This window comes from Macrobrachium rosenbergii, chromosome 15 (assembly GCF_040412425.1).
Source record: "Macrobrachium rosenbergii isolate ZJJX-2024 chromosome 15, ASM4041242v1, whole genome shotgun sequence".
NCBI classification, from domain to species: domain Eukaryota; kingdom Metazoa; phylum Arthropoda; class Malacostraca; order Decapoda; family Palaemonidae; genus Macrobrachium; species Macrobrachium rosenbergii.
This window is the reverse complement of record NC_089755.1, coordinates 51,201,620-51,221,310: the sequence shown is the minus strand read 5'-3', so window position 1 is coordinate 51,221,310 and position 19,691 is coordinate 51,201,620. Positions and strand designations below refer to the sequence as shown.

The window sequence follows — 19,691 nt, the reverse complement described above, 5'->3', positions numbered from 1 at the left end:
TAGTAGAAGAAAACATAAAATTACTCCTTAGTATGAATCTCAGCTTGGATTGCCCACTCATCACTGAGAGCACCTTTACTCCTATTACAAGAAATTTTCTTTTGTTAGGTGTTGACAGGGCTGCCAGGCTTTTTCCTTACACTGCAAAGTGCTACTCATTTTCCTGGTGATGTCGAAAGCTTTGGTCCCACCATCCCCTGTTGGACATATCAAGGCGCTGCAACTAAGGAAGCGCAGATTGTTCGTCCTGGTAGGCCAGGAATGGAATCTTCACATTAACCTCTCTCTCTTGCTACAGTCCTCCCTTAACTCAAAAGTTTCTTGGTTTTATTGTCCAGTTTCTCATGGATAAAGCACAATTATTGAACCAATTGCACTTTGTCTGCTGGTCTTGAGAGGATCACTCTTCAATGAATTGGTTGTGATTACCACCCCCTCCCACCATTAATAGTTTTATGCAGTTCCAGGATAAGTTATGGGTTTACAAGTATGTAGCTTACGGATACCTTCATGGTGACAAAAGTATGGATGTATTGATAGCAAAAGCAAAGGACTTACTCACCATACAACAATTTGAATGAGTGGCATCCTCTTAGATTTATGGATATTTTAGGCAGTGTCTTTTACCTTATCAGCTTGATGATTGAAGCACTTGCTTCACAGGTAGGAGGAGGTAGGACAGAAATTTTTTGCTTCCAGTTTGTAGTCAGGTTGCCTTTGACAAGACCCCAGGCAGGAAGTTATTTTCCAAATCAGTTATGTATTCAGGAGGCAAGAGTTCTTATCTGTCTAGTTCATGGCTGGTGAATATTTTTGCATAAAATTAGAAAACATACGGGACACATCATGGCAATATTGGTGCTGATGTGTGCAGTCAGTGTTTGTGCTGTGGGGTAGAAATCAGCAGGCCCAAGGTGGTTACTTGCCAAGTTTTAGTTCAGGTCCTCCAGGGAATGAAGCACAATTGGTGCTCTTAATTGGTTAGGTGATACAGATTTTGAAGCCATTCAAGGAATCAACTTCTTTGATAAGGTTGCACGGTTGTCATCTTGTTTGTTCAACAGCAGGAGAGATTCAGATGTTGCCCTTGGAGCAAGGATTTCCTCTAGAGACTTGGATTCCCATACCGAAGTGATAACAGTTCCGCATACCTTTCAGTAGCAGTTAGTTATCTACAGGCTACAGGCCATTTGAATAGGACACCCTCTTTTATGAAGTAAGTAGGCAGTATCTTGCCCCACAATTGACCCAAGGGGCATTTCTGACAACCCAGATGGTCTTGAAACTGCACAACTTGTCACTTGACCATTCCCTATGCTTACCACTGTGCCCTTCACCTCTTCGTCACTCTTGTACCCTGCCAGTACCTAGAGGGTTCTCGTAGCCCATAAAGACCAATGTGACTATCATTCAGAGCCAAGAATTTTTGTAACACTCCAAGACATTTTCTTATAAGGAGTTTCAAAGAAGCAAGTTCTTTTAGCATTCTAATGTAACTGGTGTTGTTTAAGGCCTGATAGCAATTAAAGATGGCAAAGCAGCATAATTTCACTGCTTTTCAACAAACTACAGTAGAGTGTTTTTTTTTTTTTTTTTTTTTTTTTTTATCCGTCTGTCTGGGCAATAGCTTGCATAGCATTCATCTGGATGGGGAAAATGGTTTGCAGGCTAATGGAAGGTGACACAGATGATTCAGTAAATTCTATTTACATATGCCCTTTTGGTAGCAGTGGGACAGATGGTTCCTGCTTGGGGAAACTTATTTTGCCTGTGATTCACCCTCTCATTTTCTTATCCATTTGGCATAAACTACGATGTAGGATCTCCAGAATTATTGCATCTATGTCACTCCTATAGTGTGTGTTATATCATTCACTTAAGGGAGAGAAGCCTTTGGTAGCACAGTTCTTCCAGCCTACAGCACTGCCAGTTGGGTCTGACATGGAATTACAAGCTATCTCAGAAGCATAAATTTATTTCCAAGGTCCTTCCAAATAGATTCTTTAGGTCTCACATGCCAGTCTAGGGCCCTTAGCACATGTGATCACTATCTAAATTGCAATTCTGACTACTGGTAAATAATGGGTTTATTGTGGAATTTGTTCATATAAACCCATAACCTGTTTGTTCATATAAACCCATAACCTGTAGTAAGAGTTCCCTCCCCCAACCCCACCTTCTCAAAGCTCAGGATCAGACACATGAAGAATAACTAATCTGGGTGCTTGAGACTCCAGGGTCTGTCCTGCAGGATTACTGGATGACTGGTTTCTTTTGCATGAGGGATTTTATTTCATTGCATGAAATGGGCTAGTTTTTAGTGATGGATGAAAAGGAAATATTTTTCAGGCCTACACTCTGGTATGGTTTTGTTAGCACCTGACTAATATTAAGCTCTTAGACCACTGATTTATTTAGCAGGTAGAAATATTAAATGCTCCATAGAAAACCATTGTCTTTGCACATTCTTTCAAGAAAGAATTTAGAGGTTATATGGAATACAAGACATGTAATGTCATGAAATAATCAGGTACCACAATCACATTAAATGCACAAGGTTATAGCAATCACAGAAGATCTTGAGACAAAGAGCTAATACAAAAGGGCATATGAGAAATATATGCTGCATGCAAGTTGACTATTTTATGTCCAGTACTTAAACACACTACTAGTAGCACCCACCCCCAACTCATCTCACTCCTGCACAGCTAAAACTAATACTGCCCATCTCTGCAAGGTCAGTTCAGCAAAGCATCTTGAAATTGTCCAGAGTATATTGTAAGAAACTTTAGTATTTAGTAAAACTGGTTGTGGGGTACATTATAAGTTTGTAAAGTTTAAAAAACATTTAGACTAATACTTAATTTTTGTAAAAAAACTTTTCGGTACTTCACATTTGTTCTTTGAAGGTGAAAACTAATGATGATTTAGCATAAACACATATTTTGGGGTTACTCTATTGGAAATAAAGCATATAAAAACTATTCACTCTGGTATCATTTTTAGGTATGGTATTAGAAAATGTAAGTTGGCAATTGCAGTAGACGCCTTGTCTCCTCAAATGCAATATATGACTGTACCTTGTCCTTGAAAGCAAGCATCTGTTGCATAGAAAGCATCAGTTGTCATAAACCATGTGTATGATGAAAGATAAACCTCTGCTCAAAACAGCGCTGAACAAGTTCCCATATCCAACATACATGTGTATGTGTAAGCCCTTGATTCGGTCACTCACTCATAATTTCACCTTATTGAGAGGCTTTGGCTTGCCTTTATCATGAAGGCCAGAGGAAATTGAAAATTTGAAATTTGGTTGAAGGCAGCCAACTTACAGGGGAAGATAAAAACCTTAAGGGAAACACAATCACCACTCACAAATTTTAAGATGCATGGCTTGGTTTGCTGTGTGATTGTGCTTTTGAGACAGCAGATTCCTTGCAGGTGTGTATGAAGTCTTGATTCAGTTTGTAATTGACTGATATGCATTGCAGCTTTTTTATCTTCTCCAAGTTAATCTGTACAGGATGGAAGTGGTGACCCATCCTTATCCTTACATCCTGGTGTTTTAAATATATTTTGCACAATACAGTAAACTAACAAGTAAGTATGCCAGTTAGAAAGTTATTTTAGCAGAGAGACATTTACATAGACAGCAGACATGGCTATTCCCAGTTTAGAACCCTATAATAAAACCTAATATAATCCAATTCCCTCACCCCATTTTTTAATGCATAATGTCCAAACATAAACACATCTATGCTACTTAAAAATATTACATACATACTGGTCCATAATTGTTAGGCCCTGTACGGGGTTAGTGCCATCAGTGCACCTCATGTGGTGCACTGTAGGCATTACTCAAGGTTCTTTGCATAGTCCCTTCAGTCCCTAGCTGCAACCCCTTTCATTCCTTTAACTGTACCTCCATTCATATTCTCTTTCTTCTATCTTACTTCCCACCCTCTTCTAACAATTGTTTCATAGTGCAACTGTGAGGTTTTCCTCCTGTTACACCTTTAATACCTTTTTACTTTAAATTTCCCTTTCAGTGCTGAATGACCTCATAGGTCCAAGCACTTGGCCCTTGGCCTAAGTGTCACATTTAATTCCAGCCCATAACAGATAGGCAGTAGAACTGTAGAAGATACATTATTCAGTACTGGGTAGTAAGCATTGTTGGTCCCAAACCTTCCTTTAGTGTAGATTCACTGTGACACCTTTCAATAAATAAGAAGTCTCCATTAATGAACATGGAAATGTCTGCAGTTTTATTTAATTAAAAAAACCTGTGATTCATTTTATCTGGAAACCTTATGGATTCACCCATATTATTTGACTACAAATGCTTTTACAGTGAGAGACTTTGCTACCCATTGCTTAGTGCCCGTTTTGTCGTGAATATCCCTGAGAAAAATTCTCCAAAGGGGAATGCAAGTATTGTTTAAGCCCAGCTATCAATCCAACTCACTTCTTTGTTTATCTGTGGTCAAGAGCACCATATTCCCCAAAGTGTTTAGGACTTTGTGAAGGAATGCTCCCCACCCCTTTTTGTGAATTTTTCAGTTCACTCTTTTTACTTTAATATTTCCACTAATTTACTGTGTTACCATGGCATATCAGCTGAGTTGTGGAATGCCAGTATGGTTGGACCCTCTTGATTGGCATTCTGTTTGTTGGGGACAGATGTACTTGCCAGACTTCTGCCTTTCTGCAAAGATTGGCCCCATCTTTCTCTTGATTTCCTGGTTCCAATTCATGCTGCCAAGAAAGAGATCTTTGAGCTATTGCAGTGTATTGTTGTCAACTTCAGGAGCACCTCTCCAAAGATTATGTGAAAATTTGAGACAGACTTGTCATCCACTCCATGCCAAGCCATACTAGTGCCTCAGTCCTAAGTTGCAGTGCTCCTCCATCACCCACCACTTGTGTCACCTTTGCTCCTTTGAGTTGTCTTTGTTTTGCAGATAGAAAACACTCAACACTCAGTATTTTCTCTTTTATTTGCTGTATGGGAGATAAGCAGCAGCACTGGCGTAACTTGATTGCCAAGGCTGCTTTTCGCACATCACTAAGAGAGATGACGTTTCTTCACACAAGCCTAGGGGATGGTCTTCTCCACCCGATTATTTAATATGCATGACAATTCAAGTTGAGATTCATGTGGAACTATGACCAACCTCTGGAGGAGACAGCAAACCTTGTGATTGCCACACATGGCTGTTTGGCAAGATCAGGGAAAGTTGTGGTAGCAAATGTTCCAGTGATCAGTCTCGAGAACCCAGCTGTTTCTCTTCAAAGAACCCCGAGTTGTTCCACTTATAAAGGACCCGAGCTGCTCCAGTGCTGCCAACTTTTAAGGATCTGAGCTGTTCTGTTCTAAGAATCCATGCTGCTCCAGTCATTCTGATCCAAACGTACCCCAGTACTTCTTTCCCTTTGTAAGGACTTGAGCCACTCTATTTCTGAGAACCAGTGCTAATCCATTACCAAGGCCTGAGCTGCTCCAATGCTTCCAACCAGAGCTGATCATTTGCTTGTAACCTGAGCTTAGGTTACTGTTGATGAAATCACAGCAATATCCAAATCTTATTTGTTAATGTAATTTTTTTTTGGTATGCCACAAAAGCATAGAAAAGAGAGAGTAATATATAGATAAAAAAAGTAAACACACAAATATACTGTATATACACATACATAATGAGATGCACTAACATTTACCACACTCCCAGGAAGACTGTTCCACGGCTTTGCTGTGTATGGTATAAGACCTCTGGCACTAGACATTGTGACACTGTGACACTACGAGAGAATGTAATGCTGGCTTTTGCAAAATGAATGGCACCCACTTTTTCTACTCCATTAAAATATAGTATATGAAAGATGGACCCGTAGGGTATCTCAAAACAATGCTCAAAATCATAATTACCCTTGTCAGTAGAAGGAAAACAACCACTTTGCTCCATTTTGTTTAGGTAATTGAGATCTGCAAAGGTCCTAGGAGGATCTAGGTGTTTAAACAGGAGACAAGAATTCTAGCAATGAACAACAACAAAAGATCTAAGTATGTGGCGCTATTGCTATCATCAAATAGTGGAGGGGTCTACATTAAAGAACACTCCATTTGCATATATTACCAATTTGATGTTCAGGTTGTGAGTGGTTATTCTCTTCTAAGATAAGGGTCTATGTGTATTAAGACTATTGCAAATACCTTAAAAAGGTATATTAGGTGTAAAACTAATGGCTATGAGCTAAGCCATGTTTGTTGCAAATGTAAAAGCACCTCTGTTGATGAAAAATTGGTGCATCCCATGGAGGTTGTCATAGGATGAAAACTGAAAAAATCCCTTTCAGATCTTGAAATTACCCTTTTATCCTCATCAAAAAACATATGTATATAACAATTCTAGAAAAGTGTAAAGAAACATTCTTTTGTATAATCCTCATTTTAGAGTGCAAGAGTTATTCATATGTAGACTTTGGAATGTACAGTATACTGCCAGAAAAAGACATAATTTGAAATAACAAAGCAATTTCAAAACTGTAGTGATAAACTTCAAAGCTGCAAAGCCTAATGAATAGTAAATTTTTATATACAAAAAATAAACAGACAATACACAGATCAATTATATGTTTCCAGGTCCCAAAGCCTAAGGGTATGATTTTGATCAGTTAGATCACAAGTTTAGTAATATAATTTTTTTTTTTTATTTCAAAGGATTTAGTGCTGTTTGCTGATGAAAGTTATCAGAATTATTTGTAAAAGGCTATAGTCACATAAGTTAGGTTTTGACGTGTCTTAATCCTAAGTTAAGGAAAGGCAAACCTTTTTTATAGTCTTTAGAGCTGCTAAGTCTCCTTAAAAATACCTGTAGCCATTTAATAAGAGCATTTTTTAGATAAAACCACAGAGTATCGATCACGATAATGAGTTTATTCCTCTGGAGCTGTATTTGGTCAGAAGACTAGACTACAAGAATGGTCAAAGTTTAGCATCCAAAGATGAGAGTGTCATTGATGTAACTAAATTGCAACACAATTTACTTGGAGATACCATTTTGAAAGGCCATGGAAAGGATTTATAAGTAATAATCTCTCGAGAACCCTACACACTGAAGGGAACCAGGATTTCGTTTATTTTTTGAAAACTGTATAGTTTTATAGTTTTAAAAGTTGATAAAGTTACAGGTCCATGCAATTGTTCTCTAAAACAATGGGCCAACCAAAGTAACTGAATCATCGTTATTTAGTTGGGCTGTGTTTCAGATAACTGTGGTGTTTTGTTTGCTTAGACCATTCATTATTTCCAGTGGTAAGTTTTAGTGAGGCCTGTCTGTTTAAAATTCTCATCTTCTTGATTGCACTTTTTTCCAAGAGTATTCAGGAAAAGACGTTTTACTTTCATTTGAAACTATCAGTTTTTTTTTAACTGCATGTAAAAGCAATAAATAAGAGAGTACAAAAAAGTCTTCTGGGAACTTGTCGCTTTTGTGATGAATCTTACAGATTCCACGGACGAAATATGAAACACTTGTAAGTTAGAAGGAACACATCTTACTGGTGTTTAATTGTGTTTTGTAGATTCGATTATAGTTTATGAATGTAAGTGTAGATAATGTAGTCCAGTGGTATTATCGTATGCTGTATTTTATATAAAGATATTCTTTCACCAGTGGTAGTTTTAACAAGAATTGTTCAATTTATTGGGCTGTCAACTTGGAGGAAGTGTATTTTTGCTATCGTTTGGGCAGTTTGCAGTGGTCTCCATTTATGGTGTTCATAGTTTTTGAAAGTAACCAAAATTCCATCTTCAAATGTTTATGTGACTTTACAACATGAAAAAGAATTTGCTTGATACTTTTGTCGGTCAGGTTTTCTTGAGAAAAAGATCCTTTAGAAGTAACAATGAAATTGTCTTTATAGCAAAGTCGTGGACGGCAACCAGGTACATCTGGTCGGTTACATAGAACACAGAGTGGCGACTGGGTCTGGTCTAGTGATGAAGAAGGAGACAAGGATGAAGATGTAAGTAAAATTAGGATTCATTAATTACTTGGTTGGATTGGGTGACATTTTTTAAGGGTAATCATGTTAAACATGTAATTGGATATTTATTCTACAATTTTTGTAATCATTCTAAACCTTAGATGAACACATGAATTACTGTATTTAAAGCTAATTTTTATGAGGGTAGCATATAGTGTGATAGTATCAGTGTTGTGCATAGTCTTTGTAGAAAGTAGTCAATATCAATAAAGTAATTGCAACTTTTTGGGTATATTACTGGAAATTCACAGACATAATAGTTACTTTCCTAACAAGCAATGCATCAGTGCCAAAAAAATATGATTAGCAGCAGTATTTTAAAATAAGAGATATGGTGTAGTGCATAAAAGATATTCATGGATATTTTGAATTCCTTAAATTTGTAAGATGTACATTATAAAGGAGAATGAAAAGATTTTATGTCATTCAAGATGGAAAACTCCCAAATTTTAACATTGTGCTTGTTTAGGGGTAAACTTTATCCAAAATGAACTTAACAATTTCAGAAACCCAATGCTACTTCCAAGAATAATTCTCCTGCTGACAACAAAATTAATTCAGCTCCTGCTGCTAATGTTTCTCATATTAAACATGTAGGTTTCGTTTGGTAAGAATTGTCACTTGGACAAGTAGAATTGTTTCTTGTATCCTGATTACATACAGAGAAATCTAATACTTTTTTCATTAAATGCAAGTTACCAGTTCCTTGTTTATGCCTAACTTTTTAAAGTACTATATTCTCTTTCCCTTTGTGTGTCTGCACATGTTTTAGAATTTTTACTTGATGGTGGTTATGCTTGTGTGATTTGCATCATCCCAAGTGTAAAGGTTCTTGAGTTTTTGTGAAACCTGTATGGTGTGGTTTCTTATCTTTCATTGCCTTAACCTTCATAAAGTATGAACTTTAATTGAATATCTGAACTGTGTCTGAAACCATTGCTAAATGATGTATATTATGAATATGAGCTTGGAAATTTTTAATATCAAAGGCATTAGTTGTATCTTCCAGCTTTTTCCATTTTTTCTATTTTAAATTATAGAACTTTCATAGGAATGTAGAGTACATGCTCCATTGTAACCAGGTGGCTGTGAACCAAGAAAGTCTGTCCAGGCACACTGCAGATTCTTCCACATAAAAAGAAATAGTACTAATGGAATTAACTGCATATCAAATATTAATGTGGTATATGTGTTAGTCTGGGACGAATTGATTGCAAATTTTTATTAAGTATACATGTATGACTGTTTATGTAACATGTTTCATGATTAACTTGTTTCTGCCATAGAAATACAGTAATTAAAACATATTGATTCATAAACAACTTGTCTCTGAAATCTGATTGGAGGAGTTTGTAGGATATAATTATGTGTCAGTGAATTAGGATGATCTTGCTATCAGTTGTTTATGAAAAGCATCATTGAGATTTATTTTAAATCCATTTTAAAGGTGTTTTAAATTTCAAATTTAATTTGTTGTTGTTTGTTGTCTTGCATGGATAATTCTTTGTATTAAGGTCAAGTTGCAGAAAACCCCTTCTGAGCATCAGCCCTATATAGGACAGAAGAAACGACTTATTACAAAGCACATTGGAGATTTAAAAGCATGATGATTTTGTGATAATGTTTTACATTTTTTTCCTCCAGATATTGCTTAAGTTGATCCATTTCCCTAATGCACCACAAGTTAATCCCTGTTTGAGTGGTGGTTTCATCTAATTTTCCTGGTTCTGTTTTCTCTAACTTGCAGAATATGATTTGTATTTGTATTTCATGCAGAATTGTGGTTGTATATAGTATAGTGATATGAAAATTAACCGCTTCCATGTACATATATTTTAAACTTGGTAAGTAGGAAAAATATTCATTTTTTTTTGCTTTTGTGTTCAGGGAGATCAGGCTTCAACTAGCAGTTTAGAAAGTGGGTCTGACAAGCCTACTACAGAGCCTCAGCCTGATTCCAATCAGTCATCACAGCCAGAGCAGCAGCAGCAGCAGCAGCATCCTCCATCAAATGAAGTTCCCCAGCCTCAACCTCAACCTCAACCCACACAACAAACTCCAACCCATCCAAGTCCAGTGGTACCTCCCCAGACACAGCAGCCACCAACAGTCCCTTTAATACAACCAGTTCCTCCCCACCAACAAATGCAGCAACCTCAGTATCAGCCACAAATGGTAGCGCAGTATCCCCAGTCCATAGCACAACAAGGCTATCCTCCACAGTATCAGCCACAAGTCATGGCACCCCAGGTACCAGTACAACAGCAGCCTATGGTCCCCATGCATTCACAGGGTCAGCCAGTACCTCCTCAACAGTATGCCATGCAGCAGATTCCTCCACAAACTCCTGTTGGGGTTATACCACAACAGGTGAGTGCTTCGATTTGTCCCTCAGTTTTGTGACCCATATATTCAAGTAGTGGTATTCACCTCTTGACTGTGGTACATATAACTGCATGAAATATAAGGCATTTTAAGTAAAATATAAAAATAATTTTGCACAGGAAATGTTTTTTTTAGTGTGTGGGCCATAATTCTCTCTCTCTCTTGAGCCATTGTTGCTGATTGGCTGTAGGTCCCAGAACTAATCAACACTAGCATTAATTGAAAAAAAATTTGATTATTTCCAGTGCATATTTTGGAAGAGCAAATAATAGAGAGATTACTATATATTTATATAGTTTTTCTCTGTTCTTTTCCTCAAATGGCTAATTCATGACCTTTTGGTTAGTTCTCAACAAAATATGCACAAGTGAAAATGTCAGAAGTTCTAGGAATGTTTTATTAATTAATACATCGTAGATTGTTTTTGTGTATTAAAAAACTATACTTCTCATTTTTAGACTGATTTTTAATTAAAGTTTCTCTTTTCAACAGATTCCAAATATGTTGTCCATGACAGGCATTGTACAACCTTTAATGGCAGCACCAGTTGCACAAGGAGTCCCTACAAGCTTACCTCTAGGTACTGCAATGCCCCAAGGTGTACAGCAGGTTATACCACAGGGTATGCCTCAAATTGTTCCCATAGCTAGTGTACCTCAGGTAATTGGTGTACCTGAAGGAACTGGGGGATATATTGCCCCTCCCGTCCAGCAACAGATTTCTGTTGAGGGTGATCCTATTAACTTGGTGCTAAGAGTAAGGTAAGAAGACATTGACTGTACAGAATTTAAACAATAAAATACAGGATTAAGACTTTTATTTCTGTTGATATGAGTAGGAAATTAAGTTTATACTCAGATTAAGCATATAATTAGCATTTCTGTCTTTTTTGTAATGTATGGTTGATTGTTTCAGGAACCAGAAGAGAGAACTCAATGATATAAGATTTGAGTTCACGGTAGGGAGAGATACCTCAGAAGGTGTAGCATCTGAGCTAGTTGCAGCTGGTTTAGTTGATGGCAGAGACTTGATTGTTATTGCAGCCAATTTAGATAAAATAACTCAGCACCCAGAATTGGGTCAAAATCTAACATTTAGACTGGTGAGTAAGAAAAGATTTTAATCTTGGAATAGTTTTTGTTGTAAGTATATTATTTCATGTAACATTTTAATGTGTTTCTTGGATTACTGTTAGTCAAACTATGAGCACTATCAAGTGAAACTGAAATATGCTTCACAAGTTACCCAGCCTTACAGAAACTTCAAAACTAAATGATATGAGAGAACAAATGTAAAAAGGAAGCAAAATAAAAACAAAATGAAATTTAAACTGTTACAGAGGAAATTCACAGTAACCAATAAAGGATGGTGTCAAGCCAAGTCTTGTTAAACTTGTCGTGCATAAATAAAAACAAAAAGCACTCTCAGCAAAAATAAATGAATTTAGGATAAAAGGTACTTCTACATCCTTCTAAAATTCAGCAAAAGTGGTGATCCTGGTAAGACTTCAGCACGGCTGTTGATCCTGCAGTTACACTGTAAAGTGAGGGTGAAGTGGTCATCTCACATAGTGGATTTTTTAAGAAGAATGTGTTTGGTGCAACTGACATTACAAGGCTTCAAAAATAAGGCAGCATATGATTAATGGAAGTGAACGAATTGCATTTCTCAAATATATTTCACTGGAAGTGCTCTCCTTCTAACCTTACTAATTGGAAGCATTCTTCAGCTTCACCCCAGGGGACTGACCTTAGCTGCAGAATTCTCAGCTGAGAGAAAATGCTAACTTTTTTTCAAGAACTGTATCGTCTAGTAAACCATTAGGGAATGAGATACATAAGAGGTTCGTGCTTATGACTGACACCTCATGGTAACATTATTTCATACTTGGACATCACACTACTAGCAAGGTTGAAATTATTCCCATTCAACTCAACTCTTTACTTATTTCAGAACTCGGAGAGTGAAAGCACTGAAGTTCCAGATGACAAGGCTTTGATAGGCTTTGCTCAGCTGACTATCTCAGACTGAAGAGTGGGCACTTGAAAGGCTTCCAGAGATCTGGTCACCATAGGTCTGTAACTCAGCAAGAAGTGGTTTTTGGCCTTGGTATCAAAGGAGGCCTAAAGGATGAATGTGATTTGTGATGATCAAAAGTGGATTTTTAAGATTTTTTTTTTAATAGAGTAGCAGGTTTTATAATGAAAAATGTATCAAAGTTATGAAAGATTTTTTTCCTTTTGTAGTTAACTATAAAAACATTCTGTGATGCGTAAAGGAGGTGTTTATCTTCCTTATAGGGTGGATTTATTAGCTTTCCCTTTTCTTTCATTATGTGCAATCTGTGTTCTTTTTGGGGTGTCATATGTGGTAATGATGTTAGCATAACATCTATGAGCCATATATCTTGGTGTTGGAAATGATCAATTGTTTTCGTCATTCTTCAGATTTACCCAGAAATGATTATTGTTAGTGGAAAATCAGCTCCATTTTCTAACAGTAATATTGTAGCTACTCATAATTTACACCATAACTAGTCTCTTTTGGGTTAAGAATTTAAGAGTGTACAAATTGGTATTTACAGTTTGATAGTATGATTATGCATATTAGGGTAAAGGTATACAAATATTTTTAGCACAACAGTGCGCGCTTGTCATTTTGCCTAAATTTAGGAAAATGTTTTACAGTTAAAAACCACATTTAAGCAAGTCATTTTTTCATAGTCACTCCTTGATAATGCTTTAGAAAATAGCATGAAATTTGTTTTGATTTTGTTTTGTATGCCAATATGTATACAAGTACTTGCTTTTAAAATGTTCTATTCATCATGAAAGAGTGATCCCCTTTAATAAATTTTAATGGGAGTAGCAGTAAATCTTGATGATTAACTTGTAAGTTAAGATAACGAAGTTATCATTGCTCATGGATCATATCATTGCCGTTTTTATACGTGGATAAAATTTAACACAGTATATCAGGAAGGTTGATGTTTATTAACCAGATTGTTGTAGTGTATATTGATCATGGCAGAGTGGTTAGCGTTTGTTTCAAAAAGCCTTAAGATGCACATTTTCCTCTCCTTTTCCCAAGTAGTCAAGTTAGGTATGTTAAGTTTTACAGTCATGAAATATCTTTGAATTACAACTCGTAATGGTATGCTAAATAATCTAACATGTTCCAGATGCAATACAGTACATAGTGAATTAATTAATTTAGATATAAGAAGGTGAAGAACATGTTATATTTATATTTAGCATATTAACTTTCCAGAATGAAATGAATTTCACTTGATAGATGTGGGAGGATTGACTTAAGGGTAATAAAAATGACTTTGTCAAATATTTACTTAAAATTTTAAAAATGAGGTGACTCAATTTGTACCTGTAATATAATATTTGGTTATAAATTTCTATATTTTAATGTAAAAATGGATGTTATTACCCTTAAGGTGACTGTTAAATCATGCCACAATGAAACTGCATTGCAAGTATGTTCTCGTTTAATCTACTTTTCTCTAGTATTTTCAGAGATTAATTATGCAAGAAAACTACAGTCAGTCGTAGTAATTACACTGACATTGTTAATTTCTCAAAAGTCGACAAAAAGTGATCTAAAGTGCTTAAGATCTGTTGTTTGGCATTTTTAAAAATTTAGATTAGCGAAGAACTTACAAAATGCGATGAACATAGAGCTTGCGTCTGTGTGATTATATAACATATGAATACTATGACTTGATTTAAGATATACAGGCAAAAGGAATAGTAGTTGGTTATTCTTCATTATTTTTGATAATCATGTGAAACAATCCAAAATAATGAGTCTTGATATGTATACAATAATATCCAGAGATGCTCGACCAGCATAAACTAAATCATGTCCACCCAACTTGGTGTTAAAGTAAGTACTTTTGCTTTAAGTTTATAGGCACCAGTACTTGGTGAAAAGTTCATGATGATCTCCCCTTAACCTCCATGTTCTGAACTTTGAATATCGAGATGAATTTTACTTTTATGCAGCTGAAGAAACTTTTTTTCCTCATATTAACTTGTTCATAAAGAAACTTTACACGTTCTAAAATTTGGTTAAATTGTTTTACAAGCCAGTAAATTATGAAAGGGTATACTATAAGGTGATGTGCTTTGATTAGAGTAAGGTCTTTAAGTGCAGAAAACTGTGAGAAAAACAGGTGTTTTTGTACAGTATTTATATGCCACACTGTGTGGCTTACTTTCCAGCTTGTGTCCGTGGCATGGTACTTACTCTTAGGTACGTACAGTAGAATATTACTCATAAATGTGCATTAACTAATAGCTTTATTGTTGTCATGTTTGATGGTTTATAGTTACCTGTTCACTAAATAAATTAATGGTTATAGTATCTTAGGGATGAATTTTAAAAAATTTCAATGATTCCTAAACATGAATATATGAAGGAAGCAATTAGACCATTATGGCATTTACTTTGGAGAACTTAGTGTAGGGATGCATTGTAAACCTTAAAGAAAGAAACCATTTAAGTGTCCTTTACATATATTATCTTCGAGAACCTTTGAGTCTGTGCAACTTAAATGTTTTATGAATTGGAATTCTACAGTTAGGTTACATGTAATATCTGGAAAACATGAAGGTTAACATATGCATTATAAAGTCAAGATGATTAAAAGTAAATGGATTTAATATGGTTGTAAGTGGGAACACTCACTCAAACAATGGCAAGTATATACAAGTGTTTTATAAAAGACACTCATAACATAGAGCACCTCCTTAAATATGTGCAATAGATGACAAGCATGTCAAATAAAAAGCCATTTGTATTAATATTACTGATATCCAGAAAGATGTGTTCAGAATTGGGAATCTATACTGTAAGGCTCAAAAATTTTAATTGTTGTTGTAACCTGAATTTTCTGTACACCAGTAAGGAAGAAATTGGTACATGTATGTGATGAAGATTATTCTATATATGGAATTAGTGCTACTCAATACGATTCAGTTAGAGGAAATTTTGTCAAGTGTTCCAAATAAGTCTAAGAGTAACTCATATAATAGCATAACCTAATAGAAAATGTGATGGGTAATTTGCAGGGTTCTTACTCATAATGCAGTCTGCTTGATGAGGCCTGGTTATCTTTGTCTGTACCAGTTATAGTATCTACTTATTTAGGTAATTTTTTATGTAGTCTCCATAAGGTGTTTCTAGTTGCTAGTCCCCATCTGTGGTTCATGCAGTATGGTACAGTACATTTGTAGTCATTAGTCCCAATTTGTGGCTCGGCACCATAAACTAATTATTTAGTCAACCATGAAGGGATACTGTATGAAGGAAAGCACATTTAAAGTTTGCATATGCCCGGGGAGTTAACTTTTCAGTCTGGTTGCCCTTCTGTGTTGCAGAAGAGGCCATAGTGTGGAAAGGACAATATATTCTAAGCTGTGATAACTAAATTAATAGTGTATATACTGATATTATTTTCTATAAACTGGCTAAATACATTGCATTTATTAATGCACATCCTTCCTCTCTTGATTGTCAGAGTTTCCTCTGAGGTAGTAACTCTGGTTACACTGAGGAGAATAAACTCTATTTTGTAGGTGTAGATTTTTACATTTAATTTTTGTATAATTTACACCTGCAAGATTATCTGAATTTCCCTGTGAACCCGGATAGAGTCCTAGCCAATATTTTTTTGCCTAATACTGTATTTTACACTAAGGCAAATTATGAAGAATTTTCAGCTACTTAGCCTTATGCCTGAATCATAAAGTGAAGTTCATACAGAACATCTTGTTCTTGCCTGTGATGCGTTATTATGAGATACTAGAAAAGTGCTTTGAAGCCTTACATTTTTTGATGTAGTGTAACTCTATGACTACTTGATGCCAGTAATGTAATTAAAGTAATTTATTAGAAATTTATTTTGAGGGTGATTAACATGATAGCATAAGTGTTATTGTATTCAAGGCAAAATTTTTTAATGAATTTTTGAGTAGGTCATACGATAGCATTTGACATTCTTTTTCTCACATTTCTTGTCATAATGTGACATTGTCATCCTGTCTCCAGAACCATTTATCTTGATCTCTTAAATAAATTATTAAAATCCAATGGAAGTCAGATTAGGAGCTGGAATATAGGATTTAATAAATTTATTCTTACTCCATAGCTACTGTATTTGCAATATATACTGTATGTTGTTAATGTGAAGAGTGATTTTGAGAGTTGGCTGAGTCTTTGTATAGTCGTCATTGATGAATGATATGTTGCTCATCTTAAGTTCCTCATCTGTTTATAACTGTACATACTCCTTATAGTACCAATTACACTTATCACCATAATTCTCCCACTGTTTTCATATTCAGTTGTATAGTTGAAAGTTCATCAAGAAATAAGTTAGTATAAATTATTTTTTATTTAATGCTTATCATTTAGCCTAATGTATGCCCCAGGCTGCAGGTCTTCTTTGCAATGCAAAACTAGGTAAGGTAGAGCATTATTACATTACATGCATTTGAAGTATTCTTTGCATTATGAATATGAAAATTAATCTAGTTTTTACTTACTGTTGAAATTGTAAATTTGACTAGCATCCTCTTAGTTTTAAGAGTAAGTTTCACTAGGGAATTTATATTTAAAAAGTGATGTAATATTAAACAGCAATTAATGAGTAAACTAGTTCAATCATTTTAAAATATCTGAATTAGAATGAATTTTTTCTTTTGCATATGAGAGCTCTACTGGGCTTTAGTTGTATTAGTTAATGTGAATAAAAAGCTTATGTGAATAGTAAAAAAATGCTTCATGAGAGTCATACCTGCAGCATTTTTATGACTTTTTCTCTTGTCTAGGTAACATGCTGTTATGATTTCCCTATGTTGTATTTTGTTGGTGGCCAGTGATAGTAGGTGGAAGTGTCGGTGGGGGAATCCATTTTGAGTTTTAATTTTGAATTTCTCAAGGGGTTATGAATTTTGAAGAAAATAAGTCTTACCAAAGGACTGGTTGAAGAAAACACCCTTAAAAAGTTTAAACAAAGGACTGCTTGATTGAAGCTTATTATTTTAGGTGCAACTTTGGAAATGACAGTACTCTAGAAATTTCTCACTCCACCTTGTCCCTGTAAAAGAAATTTTTAGTAATGTTTGCTGCAATGTCACAATTTTCATGTATGGTTAGCAAAATGCCAGAAATCTTGGACTGAAATTTTGCTAATAAAAGGCTGCCTGTGATTTTGATTATTTCATATGTTGGGGGATGTCCAGAAGACTTCTTTGGAAAAAGAAATAAAATTTTTATTGAAAAGTACTTTTAACATGAAAGTTCATTTAATGTCCTCATTAGACTTTCTAACTGTATTGATCAATCTTTGTTGTCATATTGGGAAAACTTAAACATTCAGCTATTTAAAAATGAAATATGTGATACTGGCTTTAGCCTTATCAGGGTTCCATGTATGAATGTTTGATGAGATTTTATTTTTCATGAAATTGTTTAATAGTATTTTATTTTTCATGAAATGGTTTACTTACACAGTACTGTATATTTTCGTGTATAGCATAAAAACCATATTTATTTTCACCATTTCACCTCACAGTTTTTTATTCTAACCAATAGTGAATGTGCCAAAGTCCATATATACATGTGCTAAACATGTGTAGTTTAAAATAAGTTGAAAAGTCCAAATTACAATCTTACGTCCAATGCTTAAGAAATGTTAGTCTGTCAGTGGTTCTGTTTTAGATGACATTCACAATTTCATTTAAGTACAATGGCCCCTGGACAGTTTTTCCCCCGACTTCATCCACACTGTAGCATATTGCCTTATTTGTGCTGAGAAAATGTAAGATGTGTAAGACACTGTATATTTATAATAAAGTTGTACAGTATTTTGTGATTATGAAAACTATTAACTTCATTTGCTTTATAGTTTCCTCGTACCATAATAATGGTTACTATTTATGCATAGTTTACTCAATTTTCACACAATTTATTAGTTTTGGTTGTATAATTGACCGAATAGCCTGAAGGCAATTTTAAGAAAAGTGGAATATATATATATATAAATATGATTTTTCCATTTTTTGTGTGTAAACTATATAGTCAAGTAAGAATTGAAACTATTTGGAATACATTTATTTTTATAAATTTTGTGAATGACTTCATAAGGGGTCCAAAAGAAATGGTAATATCCAAAATCCAGAGTCCTCTAATGATTCTTTTCAATAAATCCTTTAGCCTCATTACGCCATTGGCTGCATATGGAAGGTGAAATTTTTTGCCTTCTTCACCATCACACACTTTCTTGTAATATTTGTTGTTAAATTTGACATCTGTAAGTTCTGCTTTTGTTTCAGTAAAATGGTTTTTGAGTTTAAATTCTTTCAATACTTCCTTTCAAGTAATGTCTAGATTTAAAGGATTTAGAAAAATATAATTGAAAAGAATTATTTTCATACCAATTCATTACTTCTAATTAGTCCACATCAGTAGTCTACAATGACCTCTGCAGTAGACATCCAGACAGTTCATGCTCCTCTAAGGCATAGTATTCTCCAAGATGCATGAACATTGCTAGGTCTCTCACACCAGATGCTCCACCTCCAATCAGCATCAATCTTCACCCAGGCCTTCTGGTTGTCATGTAGTCATGGCTGCAGCAAGTTGGGCAGAGCTATTCCAAAGAACTTGTCTTCAATAATCATGACTTTGTTTCCACAACTAGCCATGCCAAAAAGGAAGGCTTCTACTGGCAGCTCGCTTCCATATATTGCTTATGCCTCATCAAGAAGGACCTTTAGAAGTTCCTTGTCAACTTCATCACCTCCGTCCAGCGATGCAACCTCCTTGTCCATATCAACCACTCTAAGGTGCAATGGGAGGAAAAGTTTTCCATCACTTGTGATCTCCCCAGCCCATGACCTTGAACAGGAGGTTCTCATTTGAGCGCTGCTTAGATACGCTCACCCCCTTAACTGCTCGTCACAACGAAGTCTTATCTCACAACATTTTGTGCTTAATACAAACAGTGCCTGGGTGATTCAAGAGAGGCATCCTTTCAAATATGGTTGCCTTCAGCAACCATACTTTCTGATAAGATCATTTTCTGGTAAGTTAAAAACCAAAACATTAGTTCAACAATGGAAGCTCGATTCACGAACTTCCACTCACAATGGCAATCACAGACATCCTGGCTGATGTGTCCTCTTTTGACTGAAGGTATTGTTAGTGGGACACTCAAATGCGTCTAATGGTGCCTTAAAAGT

General features: G+C 35.4%; 1 protein-coding gene and 1 long non-coding RNA gene across 18 annotated transcripts in view; one reads left to right on the top strand and one right to left on the bottom strand.

Moving 5' to 3' along the window:
* Positions 1-18,804, top strand: part of fray (frayed) — a 353,939-nt gene extending 335,135 nt beyond the window's left edge. For all 13 annotated transcript variants that reach the window (XM_067117753.1, XM_067117754.1, XM_067117751.1 and 10 more), the window contains 5 exons: positions 7,924-8,025; positions 9,934-10,416; positions 10,924-11,192; positions 11,347-11,533; positions 12,385-18,804. In XM_067117753.1, the coding sequence (XP_066973854.1) occupies positions 7,924-8,025; positions 9,934-10,416; positions 10,924-11,192; positions 11,347-11,533; positions 12,385-12,462 (1,119 nt within the window). In that variant the 3' untranslated portion in view covers positions 12,463-18,804. The remainder of the gene's footprint in view (positions 1-7,923; positions 8,026-9,933; positions 10,417-10,923; positions 11,193-11,346; positions 11,534-12,384) is intronic.
* The window catches only part of LOC136846693 (uncharacterized), a 49,573-nt gene continuing 41,113 nt past the window's right edge, over positions 11,232-19,691 (bottom strand). For all 5 annotated transcript variants that reach the window (XR_010855491.1, XR_010855492.1, XR_010855494.1 and 2 more), the window contains one exon: positions 11,232-11,967. This is a non-coding gene — a long non-coding RNA (uncharacterized lncRNA). The remainder of the gene's footprint in view (positions 11,968-19,691) is intronic.